This window comes from Schistocerca nitens, chromosome 4 (genome assembly GCF_023898315.1).
Source record: "Schistocerca nitens isolate TAMUIC-IGC-003100 chromosome 4, iqSchNite1.1, whole genome shotgun sequence".
Taxonomy (NCBI): domain Eukaryota; kingdom Metazoa; phylum Arthropoda; class Insecta; order Orthoptera; family Acrididae; genus Schistocerca; species Schistocerca nitens.
This window is the reverse complement of record NC_064617.1, coordinates 286,311,734-286,338,949: the sequence shown is the minus strand read 5'-3', so window position 1 is coordinate 286,338,949 and position 27,216 is coordinate 286,311,734. Positions and strand designations below refer to the sequence as shown.

The 27,216-nt window shown below is 40.8% G+C and overlaps 1 protein-coding gene across 3 annotated transcripts in view; it reads right to left on the bottom strand.

The window, feature by feature from the left end:
• Positions 1-27,216, bottom strand: part of LOC126251885 (collagen alpha-1(XVIII) chain-like) — a 733,026-nt gene that overhangs the window by 29,067 nt on the left and 676,743 nt on the right. For all 3 annotated transcript variants that reach the window (XM_049952585.1, XM_049952587.1, XM_049952586.1), the window contains 4 exons: positions 18,284-18,409; positions 15,739-15,844; positions 7,653-7,804; positions 1,303-1,395 (listed from right to left, as the gene is read on the bottom strand). In XM_049952585.1, coding sequence (XP_049808542.1) covers positions 1,303-1,395; positions 7,653-7,804; positions 15,739-15,844; positions 18,284-18,409 — 477 coding nt within the window. The remainder of the gene's footprint in view (positions 1-1,302; positions 1,396-7,652; positions 7,805-15,738; positions 15,845-18,283; positions 18,410-27,216) is intronic.

The following is a 27,216-nucleotide window of genomic DNA, read 5'->3' as shown; positions in this document are numbered from 1 at the left end:
CTTCGTCCTAGTTGTTAAACAAATTTAAATGGCTCTTAGCACTATGGGACTTAACTTCTGAGGTCATCAGTCCCATAGAACTTAGAACAACTTAAACCTAACTAACCTAAGGACATCACACACATCCATGCCCGAGGCAGGATTTGAACCTGCGACCGTAGCGGTCGCGCGGTTCCAGACTGTAGCGCCTAGAACCGCTCGGCCACTCCGGCCGGCAGTTCGCAATAATTTGACGAGGTAAGTTAAGGAGACCTATTGACCACTTTTATTTCCAAAATAGATACCCTTGCTAGAGCGTTGTTGGGCGTTAATGCTGCGTTAAGGATCAGAAATCGATGCTCAACTTCTGATGAACAATTTATCGTGCGATAAAGAGACAGTACCGATAGTACTGTGAATGGAGCAGAAAGACTAGTGCAAAATATATCGTAACAGCTGTGTCTACGTTACTCTTCGGATTTTCGTGAGCGTGCGATGTCGGATCAAATACACTTTCCGCTTTCTATATTTCCAATTTTATTTTATTTATGCGACCAGTTTCGGCATTTCACTAGGCCATCTTGAGGCCCCCTGATCGACGTGTGGGAAGAATCCAACCTCATGTGCAATTTGAGCCAGCAATCGATGAACGAAGGGATCCCGATGTTAAAAAAAAAAAAAAGTCCACGGTAACAGTTACTGAATGCTGCCCCCATATAGACTGCACATGAGGTCGGATTCTTCCTACACATCGGTCAGGAGGTCTGAAAATAGCGTAATAAAAAGCCGAAACTGGTCGCATAAAAAATAACGTTGGAAATACAGACAGCTTAAGGTGTTTTTGATTTGACGTTTTATATTGAACAGCCGAAGTCCCCGAACCATCCTGTATAAAAATGGACTTACAAAGACTTTCGATGATACATCCCATGCCATAAAATATACTGAGGTATATCGAAACTTCTTTAATTAAAATATGCAGTATTATTAATCTGCGAAAATCTAAAAAGCTGCCTTTCAGCAGTGAACATTTTCCTTAAGAGCTTGGAATTTTTGATAAAGCTGTTACTTTAAAGTTTTGTGACAAACAAGATTACTGGCGTAGGAGATAAAGAGGTAAGCGATCATATAAGGAAGGATATGTAAATGAACAAGCGAGTAAAGAACTTTGCTAGAGAAATGGAAAACACTGAAGCGTCCCGTCTATATGGGAAGGAGAGGCTGTATTTCCTCTAATGATTTCCAGGTGGTTGGAAGAAGGTTAAGACAAGAAGGAAAGCGGACACTAGCCATGAGGTGGTTGCTGGCGTGGCTTGTACCGACCTGCACATACTGCCAGCCGGGGTCCACCCGCACCAGCAGTGCCTGCTCGGCGAGCACGAAGGCCAGCGTGCCCAGCGGCGTCGTCTCCGTCACCTGGAACAGCAAGCGCCGCCTTTAAAAAACAACACCCTGCACCAGCAGAAGAGCCTTGCTACCAAAGATAATGGAAATCATCTCCATTTTTAGCAATCGTGTACAATAGCTCGCTCGACGACAAATACGTACCTAAAATCTGAAAAGCTACACATGTCACATCAATATACAATAAAAGGATTTGAATTCATCTTCATAATTATAGGCCCATACCGCTAACAATAATTTGTAGTAGGATTCAAGAACATGTAGTGTTCTGTAATTATGAAATACCGTAAACCGGAAATACGCTACTGGCCATTAAAATTGCTACACCACGAAGATGACGTGCTACAGACGCGAAATTTAACAGACAGGAAGAAGAAGCTGTGATGTGCAAATGATTAGCTATTCAGAGCATTCACTCAAGGTTGGCGCCGGTGGCGACACCTAAAACGTGCTGACATGAGGAAAGTTTCCAACCGATTTCTCATACACAAACAGCAGTTAACCCGCGTTGCCTGGTGAAACGTTGTTGTGATGCCTCGTGTAAAGAGGAGAAATGCGTACCATCACGTTTCCGACTTTTATTTGCGGTTTATCGTATCGAGACATCGCTGCTCGCGTTGGTGGGGATCCAATGACTGTTAGCAGGATATGGAATCGGTGGGTTCAGGAGGGTAATACGGAACGCCGTGCTGGCTCCCAACGGCATCGTATCACTAGCAGTCGAGATGACAGGCATCTTATCTGCATGGCTCCAACGGATCGTGCAGCCACGTCCCGATCCCTGAGTCAACAGATGGGGACGTTTGCAAGACAACAACATCTGCAGTTTGACGACGTTTGCAGCAGCATCGACTATCAGCTCCGAGACCATGGCTGCGGTTACCCTTGACGCTGCATCACAGACGGGAGCACCTGCGATGGCGTACTTAACGACGAACCTGGGTGCACGAATGGCAAAACGTCATTTTTTCGGATGAATCCAGGTTCTGTTTACAGCATCATGATGGTCCCATCCGTGTTTGGCGACATCGCGGTGAACGCACATTGAAGGCGTGTATTCGTCATCGCCATACTGGCGTATCACCCGGCGTGATGGTATGGGGTGTCATTGGTTACACGTCTCGGTCACCTCTTGTTCGCATTGAACAGTGGACGTTACATTTCAGATGTTCAAATGGCTCTGAACACTATGCGACTTAACTTCTGACGTCATCAGTCGCCTAGAACTTAGAACTAACCTAAGGACATCACACACATCCATGCCCGAGGCAGGATTCGAACATGCGACCGTAGCAGTCGCTCGGCTACAGACTGTAGCGCCTAGAACCGCACGACCACTCCGACCGGCATTTCAGACGTGTTACGACCCGTGGCTCTACCCTTCATTCGATCCCTGCGAAACCCTACATTTCAGCAGGAAAATGCACGACCGCATGTTGCAGCCCTGTACGGGCGTTCTGGATACAGAAAATATTCCACTGCTGCCCTGGCCAGCACATTCTCCAGGTCTCTCACCAACTGAAAACATCTTGTCAGTGGCGGCCGAGCAACTGGGTCGTCACAATACGCCAGTCACTACTCTTGATGAACTGTGGTATCGTGTTGAAGCTGCATGGGCAGCTGTACCTGTACACGCCATCCAAGCTCTGTTTGACTCAATGCCCAGGCGTATCAAGGCCGTTATTACGGCCAGAGGTGGTTGTTCTGGGTACTAATTTCTCAGGATCTATGCACCCAAATTGCGTGAAAATGTAATCACATGTCAGTTCTAGTATAATATATGTGTCCAATGAATACCCGTTTATCATCTACATTTCTACTTGGTGTAGCAATTTTAATGGCCAGTAGTGTACTTTGACGGTCATCATTGCTTTGGCTACTCATACACCAAAAGTTTTACACCTCCCTGCTGGGTCTCACTTGGGTGTATAGTATACTGGGTGGTTATAATTATAATTTCCCTTCTATTTAACACGTTATAACACGAAAACTAATTATTGTACGAGTACCAAACTTGGTAGCATTTATATCAAGGACACGGGGAAGAGAAATAATGCAGAACCAATACAATTGGAACACTTTTAATGTGCTCCTACGGTACATCGTACCATTACATACCGGTACCACTACTGCTACAAATGGGGTTCAATATGGCACCCGTTAATGTCTAGAAGAGTCTGAAAGCACAGGATTGCATTCTGCACAGCAGAACGAAGCATTTCCGTGAGTATGCTGTCTGCCTCTCTTGATGTGTTACGCTTCAGATCAACACATTTGTGAATGGTCCCCTGGTAGACAGCGCCATAACCACGATTCACAGGGAGTGAGATCAGGTGATCGTGCCGGCCAAGCATTTGGAAACGATCGGCTGATAATTCGATCGTTTCTAAAAGTGTTTCGGAGAAGCAGGTGAACTTCACGAGCTATGTGCGGTGGGGCCCCATCTTGCATGGAAACTGTTGAGTTCAGTTGCGTCTCTCTCCTATGGGGCGGGTATGACATGCTGGTGAACCATATCGCAGTAACGCTGGCCAGTCACACAGCACGTCTTTGGTCCTTGAGCGCCAACCTGTTCAAAAGTGATTGGACAATGATGAACGTAGCTGTGAAGCCACACCATACGGTGACACGTTAACCATGCAGAGAACTTCATGCGCAGTGACTGGAGGTAAAGATCCCCACACTCGGCAGATATGTGTGCTAACCTCACCCATCAGACAAAAATGAGTTTCGTCTGTCCATAGGATAGTCCAGGGCCAGCCCTCGTAAAGTTCAATCCTTGCGAGAAAGTGGAGAGCGAAGTTAACACGTCGTTGTGTGTCCTGTGGTGCAAGCTGCTGTGGATCTTGTACAGATACCATTTGAGAGTGGTTCGAAGCACCTTCCGTACAGTGGACCGCGGGATGTTCAACTGTCGTTACACAGCACGCTCACTGCCTGACCATCGGGAATTGCTCGCAGCGTTGTCTGCCGTAGCAACAGCGATTTCATCAACCACCTATGATGCAACTGGTCGTCGGTCTCTTCCCGGAGCGACGCCCAGTTCTCCAGTTGATTCGAACTTCTTCATCATGCTCCGCACAGCATACAGAGAAAGAGGACCCTTCCGTAATCCTTTTAGCCGGTAATATTCTCGAAGTGCAGCTGCAGCATTACTGTTGTATTGATAGTAGACCTTCACCAATAATGCCCTGCTCCTTTTGTCCAAGCTCATGTTGGTACGTCAGCAAGTACACTGAGACTCGTCAGGAGTGTGAGACTATGAATTACGATGACTGATCACGGCACCTGGTGGCCATAGTTGGAACTGGACGGCGCTGCCGTGACGCATGGATATCATGCACCCCATACACTGGACTTAAATGCTACCAAGTTTGGTACCCGTAGGGTAATTAGTTTCCGTGTTATAACGTGTCAGATAGGGTAAGTTTAATTATAACCGTCCGGTATATTTTTTGGTGGTAAAGTTCCATCAATATACGCTAGATGACGCCATGTAGTGCTGGTTTTCTTGGGCGATAGATGACGAACCTGGTGAGACTTATAAGTGTGCATCAAAAAGTGGTTAAAATATGGTTGTGCAAAATCCACCGATATCATTTAACTGCAAAGCCGTCGGTGTTTTCAACCATGTCATGTATGAAACTTCATTAATTCTCGAAACAGACCACTGGTAAGTTTTTTGTCCATATTTATATATCTTCCTGCATATTACTATTTCTGAGGTCATGTTCATGATTTATCTGTTTCGGAGTAACTTTCACCACTCGTCGTTGTTACTCCAGGATTACAGATACGCAATTTATTATACAGCGTTGATGCTATTAAAAGTGTAGAACTAAGGAGTGCAAACATTGACCAACTGTATCTAGACGGAAACTCATTTGTAATTGTTAATGTGCCTACAACTAAGAAAAACAAATGTCAGTCATGATCTCTCAGATTGTAAGGTGTTGTGGTTCAGGTAGTAATTCACATGTAACATATGATGTCAAATATCTCTCGAAACAATGAATGAAGTTTGTTTGGCCTCAAGTAGCAGATATTGACTCAATAAGTGACAGATAACCTTAGTTCAAGCTGTGCCAGGTGTTTTGGATTTAGGTTTAAGAAGGATGAAATGCAAGGTATTATGCTCAATTACATTTGGAGCTATATGTGTTGCACTCCATCTTAGAACCTTTCATTACATTTAATATTGTGATGATGTATCACATTGTTTTATCTATGTACCGCAATAGGTTTTTTTTCTTTTATGAGGCTTAATAAACCACTTCAGAAAACTAACATCAATGCATTTATTTCTAGATGGTCAAAATTTCATTGTATTTTTCAAATATTGATCACAGATGGAATAGTAGTTGACAGTTGTGATAGAAGTATAGGCCGGTCATTGCATCCTCGGATCCATGATAAATTTTTTCCATTACTTCCTTTGCAATTTAGAAAATGCATTGTACTAATTAGTAAGCAGACCTTTCATACAACCCCTCTGTTCACAAATATAAATATCACAGAAGTTAAAAAGACAGTCATAATAATCAAATCTGAATCTGAAAATCAGTCATTGTATAACCGGTTTACAGAACCTCCAAGAAAACTATCTCTTGACACCAGCACGAATTTAGAAAATATCGTTTCTGTCGAACGCAACTGGCTCTTTATTCTTTAGAAGTAACGAGGGCTATTGACGGGAGATCTAAATTCGGTTCCATTATTTCCAGATTTTCACAAATAGGTTAACATCATTTCTCATAAACGGGTTCTAATCAGTTTGCTTGCCTATGGAGTATCGTCTTGGTTGAGCGACTGGATTCATTATTTGCTATCGGAAAGGTTACAATTCGTTGTAACTGGTGGTAAGTCATCTAATGATACCTAAGCTATACCTGGGACTTCCCTAGGCCCTCTGCTATTCTTGATCTATATAGACGATTTAGGAGACAATTTGAGCTGCTGTCATAGATTTTTGCTAATGGTGCCGTCGTTTACAGTCTACTGAAGTCATTGGTAGATCAATATAAATTACAATATGATTTAGACAAGATATCTACATGGAGCGAAAAGTGGCAATTGACCCTGAGCAATAAATGGAAAGGGAAGAGACGGGGGCTCCACCTGAGTATTACAAAAAATGCCGTTAAGTTTTGGTCGCACATAAATTACACAAATTTAAAGGTTGTAGATTTAACTAAATACCTAGGTATTACAATTATGAACAACTTAAGTTGGAAGGAACACATAGAAAATGTTGTGGGGAAGGCAAACAAAAGACTGCGTTTTATTGGCAGGACACTTACAAAATGTCACAGACCTACTAAGGAGACTGCCTACACTGCGCTTGTCCGTCCTCTTTTAGAATACTGCTGCGCGGTGTGGGATCCTTACCAGATAGGACTGACGGAGTACATCGAAAAAGTTCAAAGAAAGGCAGCACGTTTTGTATTATCGCGAAATATGGGAGAGAGTGTCACAGAAATGATACAGGATCGTTTTGCAGTTTGTTTTGTTCTTCTGATGTATTTATTAGTCGATAAACGACAGCGTCATCTGCAAACAACCTAAGACGGGTGCTCAGATTGTCTCCCAAATCGTTTATATAGATAAGGAACAGCAAAGGGCCTATAACACTACCTTGGGTAAGGCCAGAAATCACTTCTGTTTTACTCGATGACTTATCGTCAATTACTACGAACTGTGACCTCACAAATCCATTCACATAACTGAGACGATATTCCATAATCATGCAATTTCACTACGAGTCGCTTGTGTGGTACAGTGTCAAAAGCCTTTCGGTTTACGACTGGAAAAATTTCATCAGTACGCCATATGTAAACTATTTATAACACAGGATACATTATAAAGGGAAATTGTAATAAGAGAATTTATGCTTAAGATGAAAATAGCAACTTTTGGTCAGCAAGAATGACATAAAGCAGTTGTCAACACAAGAAAGTTGTGTCTGACATACCGGTTTTCGTATGTCTTTTTCTATAAAGGATATTTTTACGTCAATTTAGAATTTTTTTCCACTCCATAACGGATCCGAGGCAGTAATATACTCTGTACGCCTATGGAAAAGTGAAAGCGTACCTAAAAAAAATTCTGATGCGCAAGTGTGGAGTTGCAGTTTACGAGGTAACAGACGTAGTCTGAAGTCTGGTTTTTCAAGTATTAACAACCATACGTTTACAGTACGTTTCGTAATGGACATTCACAAAACATGAAGCAGTATAGTGTGTCGTGTGGACGTAGATTTGTTTGCGGACCTGGAACATGTCGTTGCTGGTGCGGAACGAGATGGTGCTGGGTATCAGCTTGACGTCCGGCTCCTTGTGGTGCGGCTTCTTCTCGCTCTCCCTGTTCACCTCCAGCGGGCGGAACTGTGGGCCGTTTCCGTACATCTCGTGCTCCAGAGGACCTGCGGGAACGAAAACAACCAGAAAATTAGATTTCATCTCTGGATAAAATTCCTTGATCAACGTTGTTGACTTTTTCTGGAAACATCAAGCAATTTTCTCTTATGAATTGCAGTTGTTTCAAAGAAAATGCCTTTTTTGCATGCTGCATATCGAAATTTTTATTTTTATTTATGCACCCAGACGCGTTTCGCCTTTTTTTTACAAGGCATCTTCAGTGGGTGTCCTGAAATATTTCATGATTTGTAAATATGAGCCGGCCGGAGTGGCCGTGCGGTTCCAGGCGCTACAGTCTGGAGCCGAGCGACCGCTACGGTCGCAGGTTCGAATCCTGCCTCGGGCATGGATGTGTGTGATGTCCTTAGGTTAGTTAGGTTTAATTAGTTCTAAGTTCTAGGCGACTGATGACCTCAGAAGTTAAGTCGCATAGTGCTCAGAGCCATTTTTTTGTAAATATGACTAACAACTCACTGTTTACACTGATTGATCATATAATAGACAGAAATCCCAACAAATGATTACACATCTGATTCCTCTCATAAGTATATCTAGAAAACTATAATAATAATAATTATTATTATCATTATTTTAAAAAATAGTAATAAAAATAAAATTAAAATTTTTTATTTTATTTAAGAAAAAATCTCTCCCCCTCTCTAACACACACACGCGCGCACACACACACACATTCACAAAACAGTTGAATGCAGAAAACTGAGAATGTTGGTAACACTTAGAAAAACAACTGAAACTCTGTATTAAAAAGATGGCAGTTACAGTGACGTGAAACGTAAACAATGAACTGAAAGTGAACTGTAAGATGCCCACCTGATTGCCAGATGAGAAAAAGCAGTTTGCTTAGATGCAATGAATTAGAAGTTACCTGTAAGTACGTTTCCATTTCACAAAAAACGTTAAGAAACTGTTTTTAAATCTATTACCAAGAAGTGAAACCATAACCTATGTGTAAAAATGGACAAATCATGTAATATTTCAGGACACCCACTGAAGATGCCTTGTAAAAAAGGCGAAACACGTCTGGGTGCATAAATAAAAATAAATATAAAAATTTCGATGTGCAGCTTGCAAAAAAGGCATTTTCTTTGAAACAACTGCAATTTATATACAGCTGCTGCGAAAATGGCCACTACAAGAAACGTGTTAATTTTCTCTTAATTTGTTGCCTTTATTACATGATGCCCAGCACCTGATACCTAAAACATGCTATGACAGTGATACAATTCTGAAATGTTAGGTTTTATATAATGTTGTATTTCACCTATTTTACTGTTTTAGCTATTACCATCGTATACAATATACTTAGCTACGTCTATTGACATTTTGCCCAGCAGTAGACATGTTTACGGTCTTGCAAGTTGCTTGCAGCTATTCATCCTATACTACTGAATTATCTAACCAATAATCACCACCGACTTATATTTAGTACAAAACAACATGAAATTAGCATCTCCTGCAGTCATCATTACATCGTCTGTGGAACCGACACGCTAAATTCCAAATCATACCAACATTGGACACCTGACCATGTCTGGCGGTTTCTAGATGGCAGTCGGCGGTCCTGCCATTTGTCCCAACCCCTCCCCGTTGCCCTCTCTCCGCCCAATGAACAATGCGGTACTGAAGACCGCCTGAATATATACAGGGCACTCAGATGTTATCTGGTCTGGGATTCATTCAGGAGCACCGTATCCGCAATCTCCTGTACGCTTTTCCCCTGTTCTGTATAAACATGATGGGCAGGGGCCATGGACGGTAAGGAAGTGAACAATTCCACGTGTCGGTTAGGGAAAAAAAAAAAAAAAAAAAAAAAAAAACTTTCGGACTCTGGCAAAGATTCCGTTCTATCCTATGAACTGATTGATAGGCTTCCAGTTGTTTATACAGTATTCTTTTTTCCTTCTCATCGAATACTAATTGGCCAGCTATTTGTTTAATTTTGTCGGATTGTTCCTTTTTAATCAATAATGTGCAGCTTGTTGCCGAATTATCTATGCACTGCAAATACGACTAATGTAATCAGACCGCTGAACACGTTCTAGATGCGTGAATACTTCTGAGAATAATATTTCTTCTCTTCTCTGGCGATGGCACACTTCTCGAGGTTAAGTCTTCAGGCATACGTGCTTGAGCCATAGCCGACTACTGAAGCACGTCAAGACGTTAAGAACATTAAATGAGGGTCAGTTTGGATTTTTACCTTTCTGTGACTATGCTTTTAAAACAGTACTTTTTCTTTTTTAAAATCAAGCCAGATCTCCACTACCAACCCTGTCCTGAACATTTGATTTGACTTGATTTAAGGTATCGCTTTGTTTAACACGTCACTTCAACTCCGAAGGAATGAAGAAAGATTGGAGATTAACGTACCGATGACAATGATGTCGTTAGAAATGGAACACAGGCTCGGACGAAAACGTAAGGCCCCATGTCCTCTCCATGTGAACCATCTCCGCATTCATCTTAACTGATTTAGGGAAATGATAAAAATCTGCACCTGGACGGTCGGACGAGGATTTCTACTGCGAGTCCTGTGCCTTAACAACTGCACTACCTCGCTCGATCTTCAACTCTGAATAGCCGTGTAACCATCTGCAGTAGTCTATATTTTGTGATTCTTTTTGATATTTTTCAGCAATGCTTAACTAGCCCAGTGTGATTTCAGACATATCTTCTCACGGGTCCGACCGACTGAGCTCTCCCGGCACGACATACGACCTGCATTCACAACTTTACTTCCCACAGGTTGTGGTTAAGCTACTACTCTGAAATACCTTTTCTTCCAGGAGTGCTAATCCCACGAGGTATACGGAACGTTTGTGAAGTTTGAAAGGTAGGAGAAAGGTGTGGACGTAAATAAGGCTGTGAGGATGAGTAATGAGCCGTGCCTAGATAGCTCATTCGGTAGAGCATTTGCCTGCCAATGACAGAGGTTCCGTGTTCGAATCCTGGTGCAGCACATAGCTTTAATCTGCTATGAAGTTGCAAATCAGCGCTGCGGAGTGAAAATCTATTCTGGAAACACCTACTTGCATTTCTTTCTTACGGCCGTACTGCATGATAATATGTAGTTGGCAATATGTGTCATAATTTGTGACCGATAGTAAACGGTAATAGAGGCGTTTTGGCTGTGTTGATTTTCATTACCGGACTTAGCAGAAAAGATGGTGTCTTACATTTTTTCACCTGTGAGAGACACATTAGATGCACAACACTACAACCAATTTATTCAAATCAGACAGATTAGTATCAGATTTTTTTTTACGTCAGTGGTCCTGGGGAAGAGTTAATCTCTTGTTTGAGAAGTTGAGCCCAGAGCACATTGAACACTGGCTTTGGTCTCCACCAACACTCACGTTCGTTCTGCTCCAAACTGACACAGTCCATCTTGCTCTGTTTATTCTGGACTTGCCCCCTTGTGATCTGGCTGCTCAAAAATTTTCAGAAAATTGAATCTTCCTTGTACCTAAGCTACAGGTAATCGTTAATTCTCATATGTACAGCGATGTTGGAAAGGTTTTCTTTCCACAGCTGCGTTGTTGACTATTGGTGTATCGTGTTAGTTACTAAGTTGGAAGATACCCCAAAGTGAAAGTTTGTCGTCACTGATCGGAGAAGCACGTCCTCGATCAACTTCAGTTGGTCTATTTACCTTTAGTGTCTTTCCTATGTTGGGTGCCGCATTTCCTACGATCTAGTAGAGTCTGTGGCTTGATTAGATTTGAGATCTCCAACGAAACTAGGCGAGCGTATTGTACGATGGGGTAACAAAATGTCTGCTGATGACTTGCGGAACGTTTGCGGTTTTTTATATTACTGTTATCCAACCACTCTACTAGGCAACTTATTTTCGTGGAGATGGTGCTTCTTGAATTTGAATGCTTTGTAAATTTTTAATCGCAGGCAGTTCTTAGTGTTACACGACTCTAGATCCATTCGTCACAATTCTACGTCAGAGCTGCAATGAAAAAGCCCTGCTTTGTTACTCCTATGGAAGTCACTCATATTTGTCTTTGTAGAATTAAGTTTAACACAGCTTGTTGCGTGTTATTAAGGGTCTTATGCACAGATTCAAACAGAATTTTTCTCCAGTTAGGGAAATATACTAAAGGCTGTGTTAATCCTTGCTGTCTGATCAACCTCGTACATTTTAAAGAGGAGTTGAACCTCTACACTTCCTTTCGTTAGATCAGCCAGCGAAAAATATACGATTACTGTTAAGAATAATCATTGTTAGACGCTAAAGCATAGATGAAATGTCACGTTAAGTGGGAGCTTTGAACAGTCAGAGGAGTAAATCACAGATGATAAAAGACGTACAGATAGGAAAACGGAAATAAAGAATGGTACATAATAAGTGTTATTTCCCTTCTCACGTTTTCTTAAAAAATAACACCTTCTGTTGAGACAGTACTAACAAATTAATCATCGTACTAGCTGTTTGTCCATCTGCACGCTTCTTAGATTGTATTTTAGGGTTGCCAGCCTAAGTTTTTCCTCAGAACCAAGTGTTACAAGGGCTATCGACGTACTAGACTATCTCAGTCCTTCTGATTACTTCGATGTCATAAATCTGTGGACTTATTTTTTGGACTGAAGTAATCCAAGGAGATTTTCAGATGGCCAGATTCGACCACAATAAAACATAAAAAATACATAAGTGTGACAAAAGGTTGGACTGACCACACAGAAGGAAACACCAGGATAGAAACTACGTCTACTCTCCTATTTCTGAGGCATAGGGTGCTTTGTCTCCCGTATAGCACGACTGAGATATTACGGAATAAGAATAGGTAGACTGTGGAAAGAGGGTGAGGCGATTGTGGAGTTGTATTTCTGGTTGTACAATGAGGGATTCCGCAACAGGTTAGTTGCTGGTGAATGTTCCGCGTTGTATGTTCGTAGTCAGTATAACTTTTGTGGTTCTGACGTTTCGTCCAGACTTGCACTGAACATCTTTAGAGGTGCTCCTGGACTGACGAGTCGGAAGTCGGACAGCGACATAAATACTGTAAAAGGGGACATGATCGCCAGAGGTAATTATTGACAGAGATAAAACTTAACTATCGGACGGTCATCTGTCAAAGATCATATAGAGAAGCCTTCGAAATATATAAATATGAGGACAATTTTAACAGAAAAAAACCATGAAACTTAATGACATTTGGTTAGCAGCTCTGTACAATCAATACATAAACTTTATCTTTCAACAGACGCCAATTCGATGGTTTTCATGTTTGACTTTTGACAACGATCATTTCTGCCGATTACACCCCCTTTTCAAAGTATTTATGTTGCTCTTCGACGTCCTAATCATTAGGCAGCAAGACTAAACGGAACCAAGAGCACCGCTGAAGATGTTCGACAAAGTTGTGGACGGAACATTAGGAACAAAAAAGCCTTACGGACCACGATGATACAACCCAGAAGGTTCACCAGCAGCCAGTTGTATTTTTTTATTCCCAGGAGTACGCAGTTAAAAATACGTAAAAAGATTGAGGGAAGTACACTATCTGATCAACAGTATACGAACACCCCTGTGTAGTACGGAATTGACCATTAGATGTCACAAGTGACGAACCCGTCAGTATAACATGTGGCGGGAAGCATTGTATTGTCAGTAGAGAAGCTGTAGTAGCACAGTTGGTTGGTCAGGAGGGCTCTGTAACCTCCAATGTGGACTAGTCAGTGGATTTCAGCTGAGTAACAAACCCATCAGCAACATTTCAACCCTTATAAGTTTGCCGAAGTCGACTGTTTGTGGTGTGACTGTGTGGAAACACGAAGAAACAGCCACGACTGAACCTGCCTCAGGCAGACCTCATGTACTGGCGAAAGTGCTACAGCAGTCCAGCTAGCACAGTGACTGTCGGTACAGTGGTTGAGCAGCTCCTCATAAACCACACATTTCTGTTGTCAGCACTAAGCCGCGCATGAGGTGATGTAAAGAGCGACGCCACTGGCTAGTGGATGACTGGAAACGAGTGATTTCGAGTCGAATCATACTATATCCTGTGGCAATCTGATGGAAGGGTTTGGGTTTGGTAAATGCCTGGAGAAAGTTACCAGCAATTATGTGTAGTGCCAGCAGTGAAAGTACAGATGAGATGGTGTTAAGGGGTGGGGATGTTTTTCGCGGTTAGGGTGTGGTCCCCTTATTACGCTTAAAAAAACACTAAATGCGGCCGGCCGAAGTGGCCGTGCGGTTAAAGGCGCTGCAGTCCGGAACCGCAAGACCGCTACGGTCGCAGGTTCGAATCCTGCCTCGGGCATGGATGTTTGTGATGTCTTTAGGTTAGTTCGGTTTAAGTAGTTCTAAGTTCTAGGGGACTAATGACCTCAGCAGTTGAGTCCCATAGTGCTCAGAGCCATTTGAACCATTTGAACTAAATGCGGAAGAAAAGGAGCAATGAATATATTTTACAGCACTGTGTACTCTGCACAGTAGAGCAACAGTTCGGAGAAGATGACTGTATCAGCGAGACAACCAACATCTACATCTACATCCATACTCCGCAAGCCATCTGACTGTGTGTGGCGGAGGGTGCATTGAGTACCTCTATCGGTTCTCCCTTCTATTCCAGTCTCGTATTGTTCTCGAAACGTCAACAAAAGCCCGTACCGAGCTACTACTGAGCGTCTCTCCTGCAAATTCTTTCACTGGAGTTTATCTCTGCGCTGCTCTCCGTTGGAACTTCTCTATCTCTTCTATCAACCCTATCTGGTACGGATCCCACACTGGTGAGCAATATTCAAGCAATGGGCGAACAACTGTACTGTAACCTACTTCCTTTGTTTTCGGATTGCATTTCCTTAGGATTCTTCCAATGACTCTCAGTCTGGCATCTGCTTTACCGACGATTAACTTTATATGATCATTCCATTTTAAATCACTCCTAATGCCTACTCCCAGGTAAGTTATGGAATTAACTGCTCCCAGTTGCTGATCTGCTATATTGTAGCTAAATGATAAAGGATCTTTCTTTCTATGTATTCGCAGCAAATTACACTTGTCTACATTGAGATTCAATTGCCATTCCCTGCATCATAGCGTCGATTCGTTGCGGATCCTCCTGCATTTCAGTAGAATTTTCCATTGTTACAACCTCTCGATATACCACAGCATCATCCGCAAAAAGCCTCAGTGAACTTCCGATGTTATCCACAAGGTAATTTATGTAAATTGTGAATAGCAACGGTCCTACGACACTCCACTGCGGCACACCTGGAATCACTCTTACTTCGGAAGACTTCTCTCCATTGAGAATGACATGCTGCATTCTGTTATCTTGGAACTCTTCAATCCAATCACACAATTGGTCTGATAGTCCATATGCTCTTACTTTGTTCATTATACGACTGTGGGAAACTGTATCGAACGCCTTGCGGAAGTCAAGAAACAAAGCATCTACCTGGGAACCCGTGTCTATTGCCCTCTGAGCCTCGTGGACGAATAGCGCGAGCTGGGTTTCACACGATCATCTTTTTCGAAACCCATGCTGATTCCTCCAGAGTAGATTTCTAGTCTCCAGCTCCCTGTCATAAAGCAGCATCCGTGAGGTAATGGTTTGTAGACAATAACATCCCTGAAATGGACTGACCTGCCAAGCATCATGACCTGAACTCAACGGAACAAATTTGGGATAACTTAGAACGCCGATAACATCACCTACTTTCTCTAGTTTCAGCTCTTGAGGAAGAATGGGCTGCGATTCCTCCACAGGCATTCAGAAATCTCATTGAAAATGTCTTCTGCAGCGTTCATGCCGTGATAAGGCGAAGGATGGACCCATCCCAAGTCAATGCCCACTGATAGGTGTCGGGATGCATTTGATCAGATAGTGTGTGACTGTGCTGTTGGATTATAAGTCATGAAAATGCCACGGGTCAAGAGAATCTATTTAATTGACTGTCTCACCTGTATTGCCAGCGCTGGGGTCGTCGTACTGCAGGAAGCGGAAGCCGTTCCTGCAAGGTTCCCCTGGCTCCCCCTTCTGTCCTTCATAGGACAGTCCAGGGCGACCCTGCACAGAAGAAACATCTCAGCTACCTGTACTCTTTTGGAAACAAAGCTGATGCAACCAGCATCACTTATTTTGCTATAGCGGAATTCACCGTTGTATCATGCGTTTCGTGTCATCCATGACTTTCTCGTGAATATTTATTTCGTATTATATGATTCCAAGATCAAGAATGCGTAATGGTACTGATGGTCTGATGCAAAGAATTGTTCTCAATGCAACTCACTGCTGTCAGCACCAGAGGACACAGCGAAGATCGAATGAGAGCCGAATTTGCGTTATTTTGCCCAATCTGGCGGCAATGAACACATAGTGTTGTTGTAACATCGGTAGCGTTTTATCGTAGGATTAAGCAAATAATTATCGAGATTCATCTTTGGATAGAAACTGGCAGTGCAGTGTTTTCGTAAGACGTTTTCAGTCCTGTAGAATACTCCATGTATGCCTTGTAGGAATCGTATCCGGCAGCAACGAAACGATGAAGTAAATTCAGGACTGAATTACTGGAAGTTTATAACAGTATGCCCGACGCAGTCCGAACTCGAGACCTTTGTCTTTCGCGGACAAATACTCTGCCGACTTAGCTACCCAAACACGACTCACAGTTTTACTTCCACGCAGTTTTAACCTGCCAGGAAGATTCATATCAGATCTCACTCCGCTGCACAGTGAAAATTCATTCTGGAAAATCGAGGATGTTAGTATGCTTTTCACTGAAACCGTATGATAAAAAATTATAAATTTATTTCATAGCGGTATTGTGGAAATAAATGTTCATAGAAACATCATTTACAGAGTAAATACATACTTAATACTAGTAAATGTTGTCAAATACACAGTAAGACATGGATTTACAAGTTTAACTATGATAATTGTTACTGCTAGAAAGTGGATAGAATTTTAGTGCCACAAGCAAGGAACACGTAGATACGATTAAGTCTCCTATGCTTAGTACCTTCCTGATACTGAAAATACAATCAAAGAGAGTCTAAAGAACGTGGAGATACGAGACACTGCCGACAGATCTAAAAAAGAAGATAGATATAGAGAGAGAGATTTCATCACTCACTAATTATACATGTTCCAACGCCACTTACGTAAATTTACGTTAGCACGTGATTCATATCTCTTAATTTTCTTAAGAAATTGTTTAGACCAAACAATGGTGATTGTAACTAAAAAAAAGTCAGTCAAATATAAAGTCACATGGACATAAAATAATACATAATGTGAGACATTACAAGTTCTACTAGAAGGTTGCTCAATACTTTGACCATTGACTATCGCCAATCACTCTCTCTCTCTCTCTCTCTCTCTCTCTCACACACACACACACACACACAGACACACACACACATACACTGCATCATTACGTGCTGTCCTGTGCTCGTAGCGTGAAAGCCACAATTTTGGTTGAATACAGAAACCTGCCTTGAACTGCCTAGTACAGGAATGCACAGACGTACTCGACTAAAATACATCCAGAGTCAAGATAAGAACTAATAACCAAGAAAGTGACTCCTAGATTATCTTTAATCGAAGACACATGTTACTATTGTGGTTTTATTCTTTGTGAGTGGTAGAAATGTGTTAACTGCTTTGGTACAAACAGCCCAGAATCAGTTATTAAGCGACTTTGTAACCAGGTCGTTATAATGAAATTGGATCTACTCACAGAAATCCAGTGTAGGCTGTAACTATTTTATGGCAGCGAAACTAGATAGATATTCTAATGCGTCAAAGCGGAACCGATTTACAGTGAAAAAAAAATGAGTTCCAGTTTTGGCCACCAGGTGCAAATCTGGCGCTGTGAACACAAGAAAGAAATGTTTCCATTTGTAATGAATTAGGAATGGGACGTCGGTAGACTAGGCTAAACAAGTGAGAAAGCCATAATGTTGATTTTATTATTAACAGCTGCTTACGCAGTTTGTTCAATATGAGCAGTGGAGACGTCGACGACTTGCTGTACAGCGCAATCTGTACCTGGGGACCAAAACTGGAACTAAATTTTTCGAGAGTAAATTGGTTCCGCATTAACACATTAGCATATCTACTTAGTTTCGCTGTCACACGATAATTACAGCCCACACTGGACCTCTGTGAGTAGCTACATTTTAATTCTAACCACATGGTACTATCAGTTTAGTTGTGCTCCAATACATATAAATGTTGTAGAAATAAAAACAATAATCATACGCTTCTGTTACATTGTTACAGTTGGAACAGTTAATTTTTTCACTTTTATTAATTGTAAATGCCACACTTAAGTAAACTGTTGATAATTAATAACTGTACTAGTGCAGAATAGCTACTCAAACTAGATAATGTAATAAATTGATCACCACATAAGTGGTTTGCCAAAGCGCGCTTAAAACGGCACACCGCGCATGCTAGGAGGATGGTGAGGAGCGACAGAGTGTGATGTGGCAGACGACTCACCGGCGGACCTGGAGGACCCGGGGGCCCGGGCACGGGTATGTAGGCCGTCTTGCAGTTGCAGGGCGGCGCCGGCCGTCCTGGAGCGCCCGGCAAGCCCACACCGGGGTCTCCCTTGTCGCCCTTCAGCTGTGAACACACAGGCACCATTACGTTTCATCCCTGCTGAGTGGAAGTTTAATTCGGCCACTATCGAAGAAATATAACCAAAAATCACCGAGCGATTTAACGCCAATCGACATACTTCCTGCAGTACTTAACCCTTAACTGCCCGAATTTTTCAAAACTGGATATTTAAATTTATTTTCAATTTTTTGACTTCTTGTGCATCTAAGTAGTGCATATAAGCTATTATTTGACTCTTCTCTGTCTTAGTTAGTCTGGAACATAACGTGTCCATATGGACGCGCTGGGCACTCAGATGCATATTTGAAATATTTTCTGTGATATTGAAATACATTTGAAGATATGTTTTATTAATCAGAGTTTTAATACAGGTAAGGCAAAATTTGAACAAAATAATTCTTACAAACCAATTTATTACACCATACACAAAATAATTCGCAATCATTTGTTTTACTAACTTTCATGGTGCACTCCAAAACATTCTAGACACAGTCCTACATCACATTTCCCACATTTTGAGCGAACAGCTGATGATTTCTGTTTGCAGTACAAACCTACACATCTTCTCTTCTTCTTAGTTTTCTTGATATAGTGCTTTATACCATCATATCTGATATCACTTGGAACACGCGATTTGTATCCACACATAGGACTGTTCCTTTTACGGGATTCATATATCTTTTTAGGTAAACTTGTACAATTTCTCTTCTGAATTCAGGTTGAGTAGTCCTAGCTCCAGTTCCTTTCTTCAGCTGCCACGCATTATGTACAGATACGTCAATCAGCCAAGAAAGTAAAGCCCAGTACCACTTCTTGTTTCGAATGTTTATTCTGCACATAGCAATATTTTCATCCATCCTATCCACTCCTCCCATGTGTTTATTATAGGCTGTGATAATTTGAGGACGTTGTACTTGAACTGTCTTCTTCTTCTTTGCGGAATATCTTTTTACAAATGATACAGGTTCAACTCCTTCACAGGCCAGCCGGTGTGGCCGTGCGGTTCTGGCGCTTCAGTCTGGAACCGCGTGACCGCTACGGTCGCAGGTTCGAATCCTGCCTCGGGCATGGATGTGTGTGATGTCCTTAGGTTAGTTAGGTTTAAGTAGTTCTAAGTTCTAGGGGACTGATGACCACAGATGTTAAGTCCCATAGTGCTCAGAGCCATTTGAACCATTTTTTTCAACTCCTTCACAGGTAGAAGCTACAGTAACCACTGAATTGTCTATCCATTTTGTGACTATAACACCATCATCCTCGCAAAGTGAGGATTCAAAATACCCCCTTTCCGTTTTAACTAGCGCTTTCTTTGAGGAAACTGGGCACGATTTGGGAACTCTGTTTTCTCTGACAGTGCCTGTTGCTCCATAGCCCTTTTCTCTCAGGTATGACAGAATAGAAAAACCAGTAAATAGGTTGTCAAAGAAAACGTGGATTGGCAGTAGCTTTACATCCAGTGTCATATCATCTACCATCTGAACGAGTGGGGCAGTAACCTTACCAAACTGTGCTTCATATAATGTATTTGGATTGGGTGATTTTCCTTGATAAAAGGAAAAATTTACCAGATATCCAGAAGTAGTGCATAAACACCGTGCTTTATATCCAAATCGTATCGGTTTCCCCCTGATAAATTGCTTGCAAGAGTGTCTCCCAAAATATTTTATCATTGATTCATCGTAAGACAGATGTTTCTGAGGAACAAACAGCTTATTACATTTGTCTCTTACTATTTCAATAAAGGGTCTAATTTTCCACATCTTGTCCTTATCATCAAATTTGTTATTGTCGTTACCGTGCAGAAATCTAAGAATATTGTTCAAAACGATTTCTCCTCATGACATAGCATACAAAATCGTTTCGTGTGTCTAAATTGGAATCCCAGTATAACATCTTATTAGGGAGAGAGTTATAACTACTTAGAATGAGGATCCCCAGAAAACACCTCATTTCTTCACAAGTTATATTAGAATTTGGAAAGTTCTTCAAAAGTGCGTAGTTGTTTGATTCATCAACTAGGAATTGTGTCAGATCGTCATCAAATAATAATTCGAAAATTTCCACTGCAGACTTATCAACATACGTGTCAAAGCATGGATCAGGAAAAGACTTCAAATTTAAAATTAGTGCACCATGAACCCAGTTTTTTTTGCATATTTCTGTTCCTGTAATCTATATTTCTGAAATCTGTTTCTGTGTGTGTGTCTGTTAATCTTATTTCAGCTTCAGCCAGGAGTAGTCTAGGATTGAGATTATCCGCTATTGCTCCTTCATCCTCAACACCCGAATCCTCATCCGTGAGGACTGCTGGATCAGGGGGCGTGATGTAAATTCAAACCCTCCCTAAAAACAATATGTGGCTGCCAACGCTAAAAATAATTGTAAGCCAACAATGAAGTAAAAACAAAACTAGTCAACAATTTAGTCCATATAGACACGTTGGGAAGTTATGGGTTAAGGGGAGACGGAAGGCAAGTGGTCTTCAAAAATTCGATTTTTAGGTTTTAACATATTTGAAATGCCTGGTCTTTCCTGCGTGAAACAGTTTTTGTTTTATATATATATATATATATATATATATATATATATATATATATGGTCTTCAAAAATTCGATTTTTATGTTTTAACATATTTGAAATGCCTGGTCTTTCCTGCGTGAAACAGTTTTTGTTTTATATATATATATATATATATATATATATATATATATATATATATATATATATATACGACAATTTTTTCGTGAGATATGATGGTTTTCCTGACACTCTGTGCAATGTTGCATTTAAATGCCACGCCTTCCTTTTTTGCGCCATGCAGAGATAATACACAGCGTTTAATTAAATGAAATGAAATTAAACCGATATTTAGAGACCTTTGTAAAGATACCTTGTTGCAGAAATGTCTTCATGGGAAAACCCAAAATTTAAATGAATGTGTGAACTTTATCTTTTGGAACCTATTACCGAAAACTGTATTTGTTCAGCTTACAACCCTCAAATTTGGTGTTTATGATGCTATTTCTTCCTTCAATGATGGTGTAATTCTGGCTGTTTTGGAATTATTGGGCATAAAGTCTAGTGGAAATACTGCAAAATCCTTGGTGCAAATATATAAAGAGAGAAGCCGCAAAGCAGATAATGCTAATTTAAAATGCACAAAAGTAGCCAGACAGAAAAGAAGAGGGACCAGGAGAAGAAAAGCAGATCAGTATGATTCAGATGATGCTCAGTATGGTGCAGGAAGGTAAGTAATTCTCATCATTAACTATACTAGAATTGCAATGTTAAACTTTAAATGGTTTTTTCTCAAAACTACATTTTTTAATTTTCAGGCACCATTATTTGATAAACTAATGGGGTTAGAAACATGAAATTTGGTCAATTTGTACTGCAGATGGTAGTAAGTTATTACAAGTAATCAGAAACTCTTTTATAATAATTAATGTACAAAAAACTTAAATTTTACAAGTGAAAGAAAAAAAGTTTTTCTTCTTCAAAACAATAACAGGTATTATGTTCATTTTACTTGTAAATTGAGGCATATATGTTATATATATGCAGTTAAGATTTTATTGTTTAGTAGTATACTAAGGGGGGTTTTGGGACACATTTTGGGACGTATATACACAGCTAAGGTTAGCTGCGGTACCGTACCCAAGCTGCCGTCGCTTGTCATCTGTTCATTACGTCACACTTGGCATCCTTCCAGCTGGCGGGCTACACAGGCACGCACGCACAGACGTAAACACACACACGTAAACACACACACACACACACACACGTAAACACGCACACGCGCACACACACACACACACACACACACACCTAAACCAGCATATGTAAGATGTAATTCAACATTTATTATACATATTATTTTTGCAAATTAATCCAGCTGTTGTGTGCACTGCTGAATCCAAGCCACTTTACCAGTGCCTTATTTCCTTTCTTACGTATGATTCTCTCAACAATGTACGTTGATGGATATTTTGTTTTTTTGTAGCTCTTCTGCATAGAAAGCTCCAGCTATGGGCTGAGATTTGTAATCTTCAAGGAGATATGTTCTCGGATTGGTTTCTTGCACTTTACGTATTTTGAAAATTTCCGTGGATAACGAACTGCGCGAATTATTGCAGTGCGTAGGCGATTTCCGCACTGAACGACACTGGCAGCAAGAATTCCGCCCTGAATCCGCCTGGGACAGCGCTCTCCACGGCGAATCGCTCTGGCAGCACGATTTCCGTATAGGGCTGCACTGAAGGAGGGAATCTCTCAGTGTTGATGACAGTGGACTGGAAGCGCCTAAACGCTGCATCTTCGATATCCTGTTGGGCTGACCTGTTGTCTCCTGGCGATGTGAACCTGGAAATATCGTACTTCGTTAATGGTTGATTCCAATATAACAAGTAATTTTAAGACATTGTCACTGTGCATATTTATGTTACGCGTATCTGCCCACTTATCAAGAAACTGAAGGCATCTTAGGAACACCATTGTATTTTCCTTTGACCCAGACTATTTTATTACACTATCACATACTCGCGAAAATAAACGACAATGCTTATGTCGATGTAAAGACGAAGTCCTAAGTTTTTGTATCACACTAAGCCATATTTCTGATCTGCACGCACGTTACTTTATTTTCGGTATTACTTAGCTGTCACAATTAAACTACTAAGGAGCTGCTTAGTCTCCACCAATAATTTTTAATGCTGGTCCATACATGCAAATCCTGGATTCGATATTTTTAACTCCATGATCACTTTAAAATTTCCTCCGACACAGCCTCTTAGTAACTTCGCCTGCGGCATCAAAATTATCCTTGACTCGCAGTGGTGTTTATCAGGGCTCATAAATGTCAGTGAAAAGATTTCAGGAAACTATGTACCTAAATTATGTTGAACAATCTGAAAGCTTATGGGAAAATCTTAACGCTGTGTCTTTAAAAGCAGCTTTATTGAATTGTCAGGTTTAGCTAAAGGTAATAACATCTAAGTAGCTGCTAGGGTTCATCTTTTTTACTCTCTTACTGCAGCAACTAATTTTGTATTCACAGGGGCTGATTTAACGCCACTTGTAAACAAGGCGTATATTCGAATGCCCAAGAGGTTTTACGTAGCAGGTACGCGGCTAAGGCTGAGTCTCTTTAGTAATTGCTGCAGTCATTTTTGGTGGAAACTCGTTCGATACGATTATGACACTCGCGTCTGATTAGTAATACCTATTCGAAGTGACGCACAAGTGCTCTCAGTTTCAATGGAAGTGAGAACCGTCCCATAATATTTTTTACATTCCACGTTACGAAAATCAAACTAAGCATTTCAGTCGTTCGTATGTAATACTCAGTTCTCAGTAAACAGACCACGACAAGTACATGCAAATGGAACTGTATCTTTTGAATACTGCCACAAAAAATGTTAAGCATTACTATAACAATTCATTATTTAACGTTTCAGTGCAGTGGTCTCATTAGTTGTCTATGCAGTTAACAACAAATCTAATAGCAGGAGGACCGCTTTTTAAGTGAATCACCACAGTACATACACATTAAGTAGCACCACTATGTACGACCGAAGGACTAGTGCACTCCTTATGGCACCTTTGGACTGCCAAAATTTGTTCAGCATTAAGAACATACTTTGCATCAACCTCAAGTATGCTTTACTTTTGTTGCCACATTGATAGTGATCCAGCACCCCTTTGTTACACATCAACGAGACAAGTATAGGAAATTTAATTTGCAGACTTTCGAAAGGATTGGTTTCCAGATGCTGTACCATCGAAGTCGCTAGAATACCCCACGTCTCTCTTTGAAGCAGATATTTGCACAAGAAATTCCTGACCGTCTAGATGGCACCTTACATTAACAGCTGAGACACTCAATCATTAATTCAAAATAATGTAATAATTATGCTATTGCGAAATTTACAGATGATGTACCGACCAGTGTGTGCCCTGTTTTACTGAATTTTAGTGTTACTTTATTACACACAGTAATTTATTGCCGAGTAGCTTTAGCAATGATGAAGCATGCTGGGAAGATTAAAATTACCCATGGAAGTGACGTAAGTAATTCTCTGAAGGATATATGCTGTCTTCAGGTGCATCAGCCTCTAGCTGAGTCGAGTGTCTTGTGTTGAAGGCATTATCAACATTTAGAAACTTTACCCAGAAGTGAAGATAAAATGAAGTTTTTCAAAAATTCTGAAGTGATTAGATTTTGTGGCTGTTTATGCATTCCACCAGTCCACATACTTACCGATTTCTGACCAGTGCTTGCATTTTTTTCCATGCCAAATCACTACCTTTCTCGAAGCTTTGTAACACCATAATTGGGCAGCAGAATGACAAATTTCGTAATATCACCAAGTTGGAGCTATGTCGCTCAAGTATAAAACTTGTCTTATTGATTGATTTATTTGTTTGACGTCTTCTCGATTAGAAAGTGAAGTATTCTACGTGGCAGTATTAACGTTGAAAAGTAAGTAGTCTTGTGCAACTAGAGTATTTTCTTTCATGATCGAGAACAGATCAGTTTATGAAGATGTGCCTGTCCTAGTTCAAATTTCTCAAGATGTTCTTTCCTGTCATTAAAGTAATTATTAAACTGGTAGCGATTTCCATTTGAAGTGGTTGGGCTAGCAGACAACGATGATACTTTTCCCTTCCATACTTTCTCGATAGGCCTAATGTCTAGATTAACCATTCATCCTGTGCATTCTTTTGTACAAACTGTCACTTTCCTGGTTTGTCAATACCATGTACGTTTTAAGAGATATGCAATACGTGGTTCAAATACTGAGCTTTCCTGACTGTTTAGCTTTAAGAAACCCTTACTTCTGTCACAGCATTTAAGTAACTACGATAGGAAAGTGATAGCTGTTTCAGTATGTTAACATATTTAAGCCTCTGTATCCAAATGCCAATGAATTGCTAAGCTAGCATCGCATTATTTTTTTTAATTATTGCTTCGCAGGAGATAGGTTTGAGGGAAAGAATTTGAAACTGGTAGAGTACCGCGACGTTTATAGAAGTCGATGGTGGAATGTTAATGTTTGGATATTGTTCTAAGGCCGAAGTCTGAAGAATGTTTTCGGGGAGTGTGAAGCTGAATTCTTAATATTCACAATGTTTGAAGCACTTTTTCGTGTTTGTGATCATGGCAGGATTTCACTGATGGAAGGAAGTTATCCACAGAAAAATTTTGCTTTCCGTCACACTGCTGCTGCTGCCGCCGCCTTCGTTTAACTTCGTAGGTACTGGCTGTTTCAGAGCAACACCCTTTTTGGAAAAAAAAATACGTATACTTATTTTTGACGAGATGCTTTGGACATACCATCAAGTAAATGAGTAAAGCTACATCTTCCATAGTAATTATTTGCAGCAGAGAGAAAATTAAGGCAGTGTGTCTTTAGCTGAAGCATACGCCACTTTGTGAGATTTGTCGTGTTTAGGCTCCTCGTTGTGGAATTTGAAACGTTAAAAATTCAGCCTTACCAGAACTTTTAGATTTAGTTGTAGCGTTTAAAGATGGAACAACTTGGCCGTTATTCCATTATATGGCAGGCTATCAACACTGTGCTTAGAAAGCCAGTTGGACATCATATTAAGATATTGTGAAGTATTAAGAAACCACGGCCAGATGATGTAATATTGATAACGGATAAGTTATGATGGACCCATCCAAGCAATGCTGTCATCTGTTTCGCATGTTTGGCTTCACAAAATCCTTGAAAGGGCATTTTTTGCTACGGCAAGCAGATCGAAGCCTTTTGCTTTTGACAGTGATACCTAATGAAGACCAGATACTTGGAGGACTTCACCATCTAAACAACCACACAATTCACTCCAGTGTTTCTATGCTGTGCCAATATTTTAATAAATTTACAAGGAGAAAAATGATAAATAGCACAGAAAATATAACCTCTCACTGAAGAATCTGCACCGTCTCACAAAGTAGCTGGTAAATGAAACATTTTACGTTAACTTTTAGAAAGCATGAAAGAAAAATCTGTCCTGATATTTAGAATTAGTCAAACGTAAATACACTTACGATTAAAGTTACCAGTTTATCACCTCTGTGAAGCAGTATGAAACAGGCTTTTTTTTCTCTATTCAGGAACGTTTCAACCAGAGAAATCCAAGCGAAGCTTTACGTTGTGAATTTACAAATTTCAGTAAGGATTTTACATGTGCTCGTGTGCCGCGTTTTTGTTTCCAAAGAAATTTGTTCTAATTACATATTACCTAAGTTGAAGATTACCTAATTTTAACTGTATTCTGTAAGTTCAGTAAACAATGTATAGACGTTTTAACTCTCGATACAGCTTCCAAGATTGTAGTAACTAATTTGTGACCAATGTATTGCGAACTGCCATCACAGCATTCAATACTATCAACTAGATTTCCGCGTTTGTGTTTATCTTTTGTTAGACACTAACACGCCGTGACACCTAGGAAGGTAGTCAATTCGGCGGCATAATCACGTCACAGCACACGCGTTAAGGCTTTCTTTTCTGAATGGCGATGGCTGTACACAGCCGACTCCACAACAGTTCCGTGCATCGCGACCGGAGATTGGAGACAAATCTTATACAAACTGCACTTCATCACCCAAAATACTGCTTTCACAATCACAGAATGTCAGATATGCGAAAGGACCGTCATAACCGACAAGGCCGTCATTGGTGAATTGTACAGAAGACAACAGCCGATTTAGCGTTGAGCCATGAAAGTCAATCGGCTACTAGACAGCTATGTACATCTCTGGAGTAGCTGTCAAGTTCTTTTAAATTCCTACGTTGGTTGAG